General features: G+C 41.0%; 1 protein-coding gene across 6 annotated transcripts in view; it reads left to right on the forward strand.

Moving 5' to 3' along the window:
* Positions 1–10,848, forward strand: part of phf1 (PHD finger protein 1) — a 28,451-nt gene extending 17,603 nt beyond the window's left edge. For all 6 annotated transcript variants that reach the window (XM_049584310.1, XM_049584307.1, XM_049584308.1 and 3 more), the window contains 4 exons: positions 983–1,061; positions 2,509–2,624; positions 3,019–3,105; positions 4,909–10,848. In XM_049584310.1, coding sequence (XP_049440267.1) covers positions 983–1,061; positions 2,509–2,624; positions 3,019–3,105; positions 4,909–5,314 — 688 coding nt within the window. In that variant the 3' untranslated portion in view covers positions 5,315–10,848. The remainder of the gene's footprint in view (positions 1–982; positions 1,062–2,508; positions 2,625–3,018; positions 3,106–4,908) is intronic.
* The last annotated feature ends 3,864 nt before the right edge of the window (positions 10,849–14,712 follow it).

The following is a 14,712-nucleotide window of genomic DNA, read 5'->3' on the forward strand; positions in this document are numbered from 1 at the left end:
ACCCTGAGGTCAAATCATCAGGTTTATATGCAAAATAATGGAAACGGGTTTTCATTGACTTTCCACTTATACAAACAAGAAATATCTGAAGTCTAACGGACAAGTTGAACATTAATGCTCTCCAGAAGTTAAACCCTTTTGTCAGACACCACTCAGTCTTTTGCTTCTCAGGCCAAGATGTCAACTTTAAAATATCTCATAATCAAGTGGGCAGACTGTCATGCAATCTGATTTTGTAAGATTATTTGTGGGCATTTTTGCCTCTATTGTACCCTTGAGAGTGAAAAGGCAGATCGGAAATAGGGAAAGACAGGGAGGTATGACATGCAACAAGGGTCCACAGGAATTGCACCAGCGACAGTTGCAGTTATGTGGCATGCCCTGAAGCCATTTGGACACCAAAGTGCTCCAATCACCACTTTGCTGAACACATTCATGCTAGTACGAGCTTAGATCCTTTCACTCTTAATGACTCTGTGTTCTTCTCTGTGCCTCCAGGACAAAATATACATTTAAATTCCTTCTACCTGTACAGCTCTAATTAGAGCAGAAAGAAGAGTGTGTTGTTCATTCAAGTCAGCAGTTTGGAGTTGTGGGTTGTAATGGACATTGTAGCCTCTAGGGGCCACTTTGGCGGTTTAAGACCTCAAGTTTTCATAAACAAATCAGGAGACAAGTTCAGTTTCAAGCAGAAGAAGAAGACAGGGAATCAGGGAAATCTGGACTATTTTTTTTTTTACATATTTTTCAACCTCCTTGCTGTCGATGTTTGGGCTCATATTTGACAATATATTTGAAAATGTTGTACTGATATAATACATCAAAATCATATCATCTCACTGCTGTCATCTTCTTGTGTTTTACACCTCTCAGTGGGCTTTTATGGAGACACACTAATAAACTAAACACTGCACATTGGGACTGCATGTGTGAGTGTGTTTATGCTTGTGTTTTAATTTATGTGTGTTTCTGTTCACCTCAGCCCGTTGTCACTACCCTGCCAGAGGAGAGTGGGGGGGCCGGAGTCACGTAAATCAAAGCGTCGCATCATGGAGACACAGGTCAGTGCCTCTGTCTCCAGCTCAGGGCGAGAAGGGAGGTCTGGGCCACAAAACCTCTCTGATTATTTTTCTCTTTTTTTCATACATCCAGGTAAACAGCCCTCTGCGATCCAAATAACCTGTCAGTCAGACGCTGTGATGAAGGTTCATTTCGCAGTCTAAATCAGTCTGCATGTCTTTTAACACCCAGTGTAGCTCAGTATTTCTCTTCTCCTTTCTTTTGCCGTACTTTAATGCCTGCCGATGCTTCAGAGTCTATGGTTGGAGTAAAGGTAGCGCGTGAGAGAGATGAAGTGTTGTGCGTTTGGCTCAGTTGAAATGTATAATTCAAATACAAACTTGGCTGCACAAAAGCCTGCTCATGTGTTTCATCAACATCTGCAGTTCAGCACCACATTTATCACGATCATCAAACCCAATTCCCCGCGGATCACAATGAAACAGGCCGCATCACATGTGGCAGTTACTATTTTTACACGGCATTCTTAACGGTGAATGCTCATTGTACTGTGTCCTCCTACACAACACTCTGATCCGTGTATTTGCACACATACAGTAATCCTGGAACAATACTCTCCACAGAGCACTCGTTTTCACTCTGGCACATCCAGGCCCCATTGTGCCCCTCTGATTGATGCTAATCTCCGTGCGTCTTGGAGGAGCAGGTTCGTTGTCGTGGGGGAAAGTGAGATGGGAAAGAATGCTGATATGCGTAGCCTGGGATCACTTCCAAGTGCACTTTGCAGTCGATTACAGTTTGGCCAGGTGGCGCTGGCACCTTGGCAGTGCAGCATTGACAGAGCACATCCATTTAAAGGCACAGACATCGAGTAAGGCCACTGAATAATAATCTCCCATCCCAACAGCAATGCCAGAGAAAGGAATGATAATGGTTCGACTGCGGTGCCATATGTCACAGTCCAGCGATGAGAAATGCAACAACCTTTAGGTGGCGTCTCCCCAGATGACGTTTTCGGTGATTGATTGCTCTGATGAAGCTCTGATGTTTTTACTTTTCATGGGTCGTGAGTCTGTGTGTGTCGGGAGAGCTGCCTCACTAACCAGCCAGCTCCATGAGATGGAGGTGACACATTTAAGCAGGACATCATACGGCTGTGTCTGATGATGTGACTCACATCCATTAATGCTATTAGTGCAGATTTATAGACATACCTGCCCTCTGGGAATGCAGGAAGGTAGAATTCAAGCTCTTAAGTGTTTTTTAAGAATGCGAAAAACATACAAAACGCACATCAACTCAGTTTTAAAATGTTTTCCTTCAGTTAGCAAACCTCTGTCTAGACATATTTATTACAAAACTGACGTTCTATATGCACAATTAACTTTATGCATGTCTGAGCACGGAGGTGTCACAGCTCGATTGACTCCTGAGATGATGTTGGCGTCCAGACAACAGCTGATCTGTGTGTGTGTCTCCTGTGTCCAGGCTTGTCCACCCCCAGTCCCTGCCAACTCCATTGAGCTACTGCCATGTTGCCATGGCTACATGGGAGGGGCCAGCCTTTACAACTCCAGGAAGTCAGAGGAGGAGCTTAGTTTGAGGTAAGGGGCGTTGTCCCAATCTGGTTTCTGTATTGATTCAAAAAAAAATCTTAAAGTAAGTAGCATGACATAATTTTTAAAAGTGTTTTGAGATATTCACCTCTGAGACTTCTACAGTCACCTCAGTGCAATAGAGATGGGAGTATTTCCAATAAAATAACCAATAAAATAAAACTCTTTTAGCCTGACTTGTTTAAATTCAAACAAAACTGTGTGCATGTACCTCAAGGAAAAGATGTTGTTTTTCATTTTTTTGGGTGACCTGAACCTCTAAATGATAGCCTTCTCTACTGTTATGAAACAATGCAAATATTGGATGAAAATATTATTCTATTTTAAACAGAAGCTGCAAAGCAATCATGTTGTCTTCAACCTCTGTGCGTCCCATCCACAGCTCTCCCCCCAAGCGGATGTACGCCCTGTACCACACCACGTACAACGGAAACACTCCACTCTCCAGGAGTCTCCATCACTACAACAGGTTTTACTCATCTATCATCCTCATTTGTAACTCCTGCTGACATTTATGTAGTCACATGTTGAATACACAAAAATCCAGGAAGTAAAGCAAACGTTGAAGAAGAGTACACTTGCAAGATAAATGTGACACTTTCTAATGTCACAATGGAGGGACAACTACGCAGGTTGATTTTAGTGCTGCTCATCGTGGACTATATTGCTGTCATTGTTCATTTTAGTCAAACCATACAGTTTGAAAACGAGGCGCGGCTCCAACTAGAAAACAATGTTTTGATGCATTGGATGTGCTGAATGTGCATATTAAGGCAGTACAGGAGGAGGTGCACATTAATAATCCTCCAGGACTGTAACATGCTCATGTTTAACCCAAACAATGTGTCATGTGACTGCAGTTGGTTCAGATCCAGGTCGGAACACGTTCTCACCACAAATGAACCGCACCAGAGTTCGGTTGTTGCTGGACCGAGACCACCTCTTCAAGAAGGTCTCAGTCTGTTTGTTTTGGTGTGCACCTGAGTGTGATTGCTGTGTTCACTCCTGCCCAAACAAACCGCATTTAGGGGGCAAACAAACTTGAGTTTGATTGAACTGAACCAAACACTGCAGGTGTGGAAGCACCCTTAAACAGCTGATTTAGACATCACTTCAGCTGTTATGTTTTCTTCCACATTAGTCAAAGTATCCTTGGGTGTAAAAATGGTCTTTTGGGGTTAACATCAGGAGTTCTCAAAGAATACAAATTTTGAGAGCCAGTATAAAATTGAGGGCTGCACAGGAGAAATGCACATCTCAGTTACACATTTAACTGCCAACAGTGCCTGACAGCACAGGCATTGATGACAGAACATAATTTGCACTTGTACTTGTTAAGGGGGCGCAGTTTGACGCAGTAGACGAGCATTGTACTGGATTAAATGTAAGCTACTGAAAGTGAAAGTAATGAAATGGATCATGGATGATTAAAATACAATGCATGCTTTTCATGTCATGTTCAGGAACCGCACAAAATGTCTCTAAGGGCCTTTGGCCTGCTGGCCGCACTTTGAGCAAATGTGAATTTGAATGTAAAGCAGAAAATTTGTGAGTACTAAATTACAAGGGCTGCACTTTTTCCTAGTCAACCGATAGTCTTCATTTCGGCCCATTAGTCGACTTGTCACCTGCATGTTCACGATATTAATTTGATTTTTAAATTATATATTTTAGGCGGGGCAACACAATGGTTTGAGTTCAAGGTCTGTGCTAATGAGCATGTAGCTACTTCCATGTTTCAGATGATACGTCATGTTTGTAGTCAACCAATGAAGATGAGTTTACATATCACCTTGGGTTCGTCCTTCACCTTCTCAAAATGATCCCACACTTTGGATTTCCTGCCCGACATGTTATTAACTAGCCTGTGGAATAACCACAGGTACCAGCCCTGGAAATTAACCTGACTCCTGTCTGACTGCTGAGCGTGGACACTTCCTGTGTCTGTCCTTTCAAATTAAATTCCCACATGGTCCAGTCATATAGGTTTTGACTTATTTTGGCGAGGAGCAGCTCCTGATAGAGTTTCACGCTTTTTTTTTTTCTGCGACCAAACAACCAATAAAATCCTGCCAACTAATGACCTTTCTGGTTGACTAACATTTGGTTGACCACTAGGGGGCAGCTTGGTAATTTACTTAACCACCATTACAGTCATTGCTTCATCTTAGCACAAAGTTGTCAGCCAGCAGCATTTCTCAAGCTGCTTTGTGCTTATATTTGTAAATGAGTAGTTCCAGTCTGCATTAATTAATTCTGTCTCTTTTCCTAGCGTGGAGGACACCTGCAGAGTACCGCCTCCTTGCTACCCATACCCCGTCAACGCCAATGGCAGCCATCACCATCACCACTCCCACCAGCATCATCACAACCACCAACACAACCACCAACATAACCACCAACACCAACACCAGCCGGGGCAGAAGCAGCTGGAGCCCGTCATCCTACGTGATATGCCCCCATACCAGGCTGGCATGGGCGGTGGGGGTGGCGTAGGTGGAGGAGGCGGAGGGGGAGGAGGTGGCGGTGGAGGAGGGGGTGTTGTAGTCGGAGGCGGGGACGGGACAGTGGCCAGGAGCTGGGGAGGAGGGGAGGCTGTGAGGATCTTGGCGAGACGCGTCACGCCGGACGGGAAGGTGCAGTACCTCGTGGAGTGGGAGAACGTGAGTTTGTACTGACACAGAGAGTAAACACGAGACGCAATGACTGTTTTGCAGTTGCCACAGGAATACTGTGTATGTTATACGTGGCAGTGTTTAAAGTACAAACAAAACAAAAAAAGGAAAAAAGAAACCCTACACGTTGCAAATCCAGGTTGCTCTCATAGTATCACCTCTATTCTACATCATTATAACTCACTACTCGTTACTAAATGTCCCTCTTTGCTAGTGTTTCTCTGATATTTGTACTGTTAACTTTGGAATATGCCTTTGCATTTATCATGTTTAACAGTGATGAGGGAAGATACTTAAACCTCCTGATGATTTGTGCATTTTGGGGCCACATCAAGAAGAGCACGTCTTTAATTGAACTCATGTCTTGATATACAGCACTGTACATAAGTGACTGTTGCACGAGAATAAGAAAAGGAAGATTACTGCTTCTTCATCGTTATTTAATGTTACTTGTTACGTTTTAAGATAGTGTTACCTTCATTCAACTGTATTTTTTCATAAATCAAACTGTAAACCTCCACTGACACAACATGTTGCTAATTTAAAGGAAGAGTTTTACATATTTGCAATACGTTTATTTGCCTTCTCGCCGAGAGTTAGATTAGAAGATTGACGGCACTCTCATATGAAGATAAACCAGGGGATGGTCAGCTAGGCATAAAGACTGGAGGCCCTCTAAAGCAGACTAATTAACAGCGGTAGGTTTGTGGTTATGTGCTGGACAAAACCATAGGAAGTCACTGTGGCCGGCCGAGAAATAGTCCTCCATGTTTTCCCCTGCTTCTAGCCTTTATGCTAAACAGTCTCCTAATCTCTTTAAACTGAAAGACTGTTTATAGAGATAGACTGATCACGTTTGAGTAGCAGGTAAGCAGTGCGTAAAGGTCTGTAAATGGCCGTAATCTTGACACCAATCGGCTATTGTCTCGTGACAATGTAGTTTTATATTAGTTTTTCAAAAATTATTCTGGATTCATATGCAGATATTGACTAAGGTATCTGTTTATAGAAATTAACAGATATAACCGGTGCACAGAAGACAAAATATTGGCTTTTGCCCCCTGAAGCTTATCGTCGACAGATTTATAGCCGATGGGTTCCGAAATTGACAGTCTCTTGGCTGTGTCTTCAAATTTAACAGATTAATCTCTACGAACAAATATATACATTTGAATACAGAATCTGACGGACAAGATTTTGGTAGCAGAAGTATTCCATTAGTAGTCCGAGTAGTATTGATCAATCGCGTTTGAGCGAACTTTGGTTGTGTGCAGGTAAACAGTCCATGTGCAGAGCAAAAGAGGTAGAACGCATTGGCCGGAATGCAATCTCAGAACCCAACGACTATCATCTAACACTTGCGCTTTTTAATAGCTTTTGTCTAATTTATCTGCATTGTTATGCAGAAATCTGTTGATAGAGATTTGCCGAAATGTTGTCCAGGCCTGTCTCGAGTTGCTGATCAAACTGTAAACAATGAGCGGTGCATGGAACAGAAAGTCTTGGCTACACTGCAACCCCAGAAATATTGCTTGTTGCCCCCAGAGGCAAAATCATTGTCAGATCGATAGCCGATGGGATTCGAGATCATTGATGATCGATCCTTGAAACCAACTCTCGGCAAGAAAGCGTATAGGCGTATTTCCCAAAGTATGGAAGCATTTCTTTGGCAAACTGTTTTAATAACAGGGCAAAATCTTTTTTTTTTTTTTTTTTAAAAATTAGAATAATGTACAACACAACTTGACTTGTAGCACAAAACACAGCAAACAAAAAACGAGATATGAGGCTACATGTGTAGTCAGACCCTACTTTGCATAGTCGTTGAAGGCTGAAGGTTCATCCATCCATCCATTTTCTAACTTCTTATTCTCTTGGGGGGTTGTGGGGGGGCTGGAGCCTATCCCAGCTGACATTGGGCGAGAGGTGGGGTACACCCTGGACAGGTCGCCAGACTATGGCCAATTCACCATTTAACCTATCCCCTATCTGCATGTCTTTGGACTGTGGGAGGAAGTCGGAGTACCTGGAGAAAACCCACACTGACACGGGGAGAACATGCAGACTCCGCACAGAAGGGCTCACACACCCGAACCAGGAACCCTCTTGCTGTGAGGTGACAGTGCTAACCACAACACCACTGTGCCGCCCCGGCTGAAGGTTCAGCATAGTTGTAAATTCATTTTTATATTTAAACCCTATTAAGTCCAGAAATCTAGACGTTTAAATGCCTTGACCCAAATCGACTAATCAGAATTAGTAGGTACTTTAAATAAGAAGAAAGTTTAAGATTTACTCCTTTGTTCTTTTTGAAGGTAACGAAATCGCTTGCAATATTTAAAAAACTTTTGCCAGCAGTTGATATGGATATTCAAGGGATCAGGAAGCTAAACAGCCCGTAGTTAACATCACACTTCCATCAGCCTTCACTTTTATAATAGCTCATTCATCAACTGATTGTTAATGTTCACATGAAAATTAGCCCAGAAAATAAACAGTGATGAATGGTCCGTCCTCAGTGAGAGGCAGGATGACAGCTGGGTGGTGGCTGCTGGCTGCTCATGAAAAAAAGCAGTAACCTTTTATTGGCCAGGATGAGACGGGGTAGTACAGCCGGTCTTGTACAGTATTTTTGGCCACACAGATGGTAGTTTAATGCCTTAAGGGCACTTTGACAGTCGTGGCTGAGCCCCTTTCTTCTGCTCAGACGGCAGCTTGTCTGACTTTGGCTTCATAAGATACAAATCCCTGGAGGTTTTCTTACCTTTTCTCATCGCTGTATGTTAATAAGAGATTGTATACATGTTATTACGGGGTTACTTATTTGTTATGTTAGATTTTGTCATACAATTTACATTTAGACGACTGTACGTATTAGAAATAGGAGCCACCAGAGGGCTTTTGTTTTATAGATAGAATTATATATTCACAATATATTGCTATGATCGAATAACTTTATTTTATTTTTTTGATGTGGTTGCATAGTGCCTATATGGGTTGTGTACCTGCCGATTGGTCTGCTGACTTCAGTCGACCAATCAGACGACAGATAGATGAACGAGGCCATGTTGCTACTAAACAAGAGGATGGCTCTTTATCAGTTGACAGATACAAGGAACAGGTATAATGTTGAGTAGAGTTTTTTTTAACCAGAACAGGACTGTGATGTTACTGTACATTCCAAACAACAAAAAAAGAAGTATATATGTTATTGAAATGTCTGTTTGAAGTCATCAGAAAGGAAATTATTTTGAAAGGATGTTTTTGTTTTCAGTGGGTGTTAATAGATGTCATAAAGATCAGCTAAAGGTCCAGGTTCAGTTTCATGTCGCAGGGAGTTCAGTCCTTGCGTTCAAAGTAACAGTACAGGTAAAGAAGACACTGATAGGCCCGACTCCTAACTCACACCCATTTCTTCCAGGGTCTAACAGTCTATTATTTAAAAGGTACATAAAGTACGAATTCATAAGTCAAGGCCCGACTTCTTCTCAGATGTGCTTATAGAGGCGAGTGAGGTGCTGAAGTTGGATTTTATCTTCGTGCAAACAGGTTACATAAATCTAGAATACTGTGGTGCAAGTTTCAGAGTTTATATTTTATACAGAGGTTTATTTCAGCAATCCGTTCGATAAAACTTACACAACGTTACACATTTGTCAGTTTTATCTTTCAGGAAAGACTGTATTACAGGTTTAGTTTAAAAAAAAGAGCAAAAGACAAATACAGCATTTATACTGTTATACTCAAACCAATGCAAAACTCTCAGATTTTATTTACAAACCGACCTCTCTGTTGAATCGCCCACTTGGAGTGTTATCACCTGACTGAATGGACATTATCAGTAGCTATCAGCCTCATTGACATGGGTTAGAAGGGACCTGCTACATCTACTAGTACAGTGGTCTTCAAACCTCTTACACCACGTACCACCTCAGAAAATACTGGGCTCTCCAAGTGCTACCACTGTGGCCAGTATAGTAGCGTAGGTCTACCCTGTTTAGCAACAGAACAAATTTTATAAGAAGTCTCTCTCTCTTCCTGATAGTTCGCCATGATTGCATGGTTTTAAATAATCCATTTTAACTCGTGCAAGGCTCGCATGGATATATGAAGACAACTGATACAGCGTTGGAGTCAGGGCCACGTTCATTTGTATAAAAGTTGCTCAGTGGCACATGGAGCCAAAAAAGCTTGATTTCCAGGGTATGAAATTACCCAGATTTTCTGCAGCATGGAACCCACAGAGCAAAAGCTCTAGAGGGCAAGCGGCTTACTTCCTGTTTAGCCCTCTGCTAACTTAAATGGAGATAAAAGGATGTAATTGTGCAGCTCCTTTAGACTTTCAAAATGTTATCAGACCCAATACATCGAATTGGGATAGTGAAACAAGTCATGAGAAATAAGTACACTAATTTACAGACATCTCTTTCACAATGTAAGTCTATGGGAAAAAGTCTTTTTGGACCCTGTTGTGTAACGTGACCAACCCAGACGCTGTAATTCCACTTTTGGCCACTATTTAAAATTGACGCTGTTTGTCAGGACTTGTACGTTCATGAATGTTGCTACATAGGAGGCTGATAACAAAAAAAATATTACAGGGAAGGCAAAACTCACTTTAAATTACACTTCATGAATCTTGTAGTTGAAGTGTCCTCACTCAAATTGTTGTACTTTTATAGCATATTTAGATTGACTTAAAGCATTTTGGATGATCCTTTGTATAACACTGGAGGGAGCTTGTGTACCACCAGTACCATTGTTTGAGAACCAATGTACTAGAAGGTTCATAATGCTGCTATCAGCCCATTAAATGACCATGTTTATTGTAAGGCAGCGACCTCCAGTGGCAGTAGTAATTATGACAGCAGCAAAGGAGGAAGTCAGGTGATGTAATGTTAGTACAAATGGCAAGAAAGTCCATTTAGAGAAGAGGCCATGGTGATGGTTGGGTCAAACCTAACAAAACTGCTCCCAATGACAACTGATAACAGCCATGTAATGGGCTGATAATAGCATTTGGAACCTACTAGTAGATGTAGCAGGCCCCTTCTAACCGATATCCATGAGGCTGATAATCACTGATAACACCGATTCAGTTGAGTGATAACACTCAAAATGGGTGGTTGACTTATCTTCTGCGTCCATTTCAGGCCAGTGAAATTATGTTGATTGCAATTTTCATCCTCCTCAGTGACTATTTGACTGTAGTTTATTAGGAAGGCGTGTGTTGAACCTTTCTAGGCGATGGTGATGAATGTATTTGTGTGTTTTCTATGGTATGTCTATACCCGTCAAGTGCTCGTTATAGGTTGTCCTCGAGGTGGAACTCGACCCGATTCGTTCAAAACAAAAAAGGAGGAAATAAAGACATCACCATGGAGGAACATCATTTATTTTTTTGCGAGAGGTAGTCTTCTTTCTTTTTGATTAGTAGTCAAGTCCAAGTTCAGTTTGATGTATTTTTGGAGAAATTACGTTTGTACATGTATACTCTGCGTTGACACCTAATATGTAACATGAATAATAAAACAAGTTTCACCTCATACAATGTGTGTTTTTATCAATCAGTACATACAGGTAATCATTCATTTAATACTTGTCTTACAAACTAGTAGATAATGGCTGAATTTTCATTTTTGGGTGCACTATCACTTTAATTATTTTAGCTGTTGTGTCTTATAAGTAAACAGCTCTTCCAAAACCATCTACATCCTTTGAAACGACTGTAACAGGCAGACCGTGTATAGCTGTCGGATTTTGGTTAGTTTGGTTAAGTGCCGAATTTTGTGTTGAGCACCAACCAGGATCCTGAACTCTGACTCACCCAGGAGTAGAAGAATTTTTGTAGTCTAAATGTCCTGATCTGAAAGCAGGGTTAGTAGAAAATAGTAAAATACACAGCAGTGTCATGGGGAGAGGCGGCGAAAGTCCAAGTTGGGTGGGTGGGAGTGGTGGTGGATGGGTCTAACAAACTGACTTACACCTGAGAGAGCGATGTTCGCATCCCCTAAGATTATAAGGCCAAGTCCTGTTCTTTTTTCCTGAACCTAACCATGTCCGTTAGGTGGAAGGAAAAAAAATCTATCAAATCGTGGTGTTGTACCAATGTATTGCTTTTATTTTGAAGGAGACTGTATGTGAACTGTAAATTCCCTGTGAAAACGGAAGAGTATTTTGAAAGGAGACAATGCATGTAACAGGCTGAACTTGACACGGCATCCAGCACACCCAGAGTACCTTTCAGGTTGTATCTGGACGTGGAAGGTCCATGACCAAACATCGATATTTAACAAGGTCAGAGTGACAATGTGTTGGAGCTTTCAACACATTAAGTATAGTAAATTTCCAGCAGAGTTTTTAGTGCTGTTTTCTGCTGTAGAGTGAGTGACTAACGCACAGCTACTTGACAGAGACAGCAAACTAGTTCAATGACACATCCAAACGCTGAATGTATTTAACTATGAGACCTCAAGCTAATGCCTAAAGAGAAATCTGGACCTCATACCTGGACCAGTTGGGAACCACTGCCTTAAAGGGACTTTAATTTTTCAGTCTGATTCAGGACTTCACCCCAAAGTTCTGTTTATGTATACGTGAATAATGTTATTCTGCTTTGAATAAGTTTCATGTGACCAAGTGTTCCTGAAACATCAGTGTGACCTTCATCAGCAGCTGCTGACAAAAACTCCTCTGCAGCTGTGACACATTTCAGCTGAGATATGAGACACTACATATGTTAGGAAAGTTGATGAAATGCTTTTACTTCTCATCCTTGAAGAAGAGCCAAAGAGAAAACATTTGCTCAATTTAGACCGATCCTGGTGTAGTCTGTTAGACTCAGTCCTCCAGGGTCTGACAGAAAGAAAACACACAACAATCCAAATGAGTTTTGAACTCATGACCTTCTGACCCTGACACATCTGGTCCACCAGCTCAGCTGTCAGGAGACTGTCAGGTCTCTCATACAGGGAAGAATTAGAGCTCCTCAGTTTGACAGTGTGAACATGTTTCAGTCTGTTAACTTTCTCTGCAGACTGATAGAGTATCTGCACTTCCTGTCTGATCTTTGTTCTCTCGCCGTGGTTCTTCGGGTTGATCTGCCAGGAAGATGATCCAGTGATGAGGGTCACCAACTGGCAACGCAGAGATGTGGGTTCAATTCCAGACTCCAGCGACCTGAGGTACGCCACTCAGGTGTGAAGGTGATGAATGTGTGTGATTTTTATAATACAATTTAAAATGTTGCGATCTCGTCCGTCATCAGTCTCAACTTGCATTTTCATCATCAACCAAGAGGAGGACACAGAAAACACCTATGTCCATGTGAGCTGCAGGCTGTTAAAGTGACTCTGCAGGTGACACAGGAGCTGATCATGTGACCTTCACCTTCATGTTACATGTTGCACAGTAAACCTGCCTTAGTGTAGAATGTAACCCTTATAACTTTCACCTTAATTACAACTGGATTTAAGTATTTTTTTAAGTGTAGAATGTACAAAATAACATAACAGGTAACAAAGCTACAACCTAATTTGTACCTTAAAGGACTCGCTTTTTCAATTAAGATGCAGATGTGAGGTGAATGAATGGATTGATGTATAAAGAGAGTTTTAATTATTCCAGTTTGTTATTTTTATAAACCTTCAAAGGCTTATTTCCATCTTTCTGTCTTATTTTGAGTTGGTTTATTTATGGATTATCTGAATGATTTAAGAGAAAAAAATCCCATAAAACTTAGAACATAGTATTAAAGCCACCTCACAGCTTTCATCTTAATTATACATTTATGCTGTTTTTAAGAGGTAGCAGGTTCTCAGGTCATTAATAACCCCAGGGAGAACTGTCTGCTCTATAAAGGCTCCAAAACATGACTTAAAGATGCTATTTTCATCGGCTAATAACGTACATAATTATAAGCATCACCTCTGAAACGTGGGTTAGCTTTTTATCTTTACAAGCAGACTGACGCTGGCTGTGTGTCTTGTCTCATTGATCACTTCTACTGCAGGTGGTAATCAAACAGTGTTGGTGAGAATCCTTCTAAATTATTCTGATGGGGATGATAAATTGCATCACAGCCAAATGTGTCCTGTAGGAAAGATTAACTACTTTTTTTTGGCGGAAAATTTACAACTGCTGCCAACGTGAGAGACAGATGTTTGTTTAGTGTTGGTGCCAGTCACAATGAGCTTCTCAAGACGAATGAAAACACTAAATAATGACTGCAAAGATTCATATTACATCTCTGTGACAGTAATGTGACATGTTTTATTTCCATGGAGCAGAAGCAATAACAACCGGGATCTTCTTGTGTTTATTGTGTAAAGTATTAGCCCACTTTGCAGCTGTTGAGTCAAAGTTGTCACTGAAAGCATGGCGAAGGTTTTGTGGAATGTCACTTCCTTGGTCCTGTGGTTGCTGTCTGAATGAATGTCAATAGGCATTTTCCCACAAATAATAATTTGACATGTAGAGACACAGGTGTAAATGATAATCAAAGATGTGTGGCTCACTGTCATACTTAAACACTTCATGAACAGGTGTGTTACATTAGGAATTTATTTGAATCTATGTAGGGTGAAGTCATGAACATTGTAGATTATTACCAAAAGACCCACCTACAGTTCTGAAGACCACCTTAAGTGTTACTTTTATGCAACTTAATATGGTTCTCTGCTATATTTCTATGAAGAAATAAGTTGCTAAGTAAAATATTTTAGAAAATCTGGACATTCAAACACATCAAGTAACGCTACCTCACTCCAGTGAGATGTTCAGATAAACTGGGACAATCATTAAATCCTTTATGTAACTTGTGACTATTCGTTTAAAGATTGTCCAACTTTTCTGCCATGCTCTGCTTCTTCTTTTGCTGCCTGTTTCCTTGGTGCCATATTGTCTTCAATCGACATCCGTGCATGTAACAGTTATGGCTATTCTGGGCTATTGTGGCTATTTTTTAAGTAACAAAAATGCTAAAATATCTGTATTATTATGGGGTGGCACACAATAGCATAAGTCATGATTTTATGGCACCTTGTAGCCTAAAAACATGCTGGTTACACTTCAGAAAAATGTCCAATTTTAGCTTAATTTTCTGTCTCATTTCACCTGGATACAACAAGTCCTCACTCAAAAACCTTTCCCACAAAACGTAAAATGTATTGTTAAATTATTTTGATTTTGAGTCACACATTTAATAAAATGCAACATCCTACAACATTTTGTTTGTTGTTAGAGCCTTACTGTTTTGGGTGCAGTGCTATTATGACCTGGCAAATTCTGGCACCAATGTTTAAATTTTTAAACTTCATTGTGTAAGGCGGTGATTACAGAGCAAGTGAAAACCGGTGTAGAGACATACAGACAGTTAAGAAGGAAGATTACATAAATTAAGA

Source organism: Epinephelus fuscoguttatus, linkage group LG8, assembly GCF_011397635.1.
Source record: "Epinephelus fuscoguttatus linkage group LG8, E.fuscoguttatus.final_Chr_v1".
NCBI lineage: Eukaryota > Metazoa > Chordata > Actinopteri > Perciformes > Serranidae > Epinephelus > Epinephelus fuscoguttatus.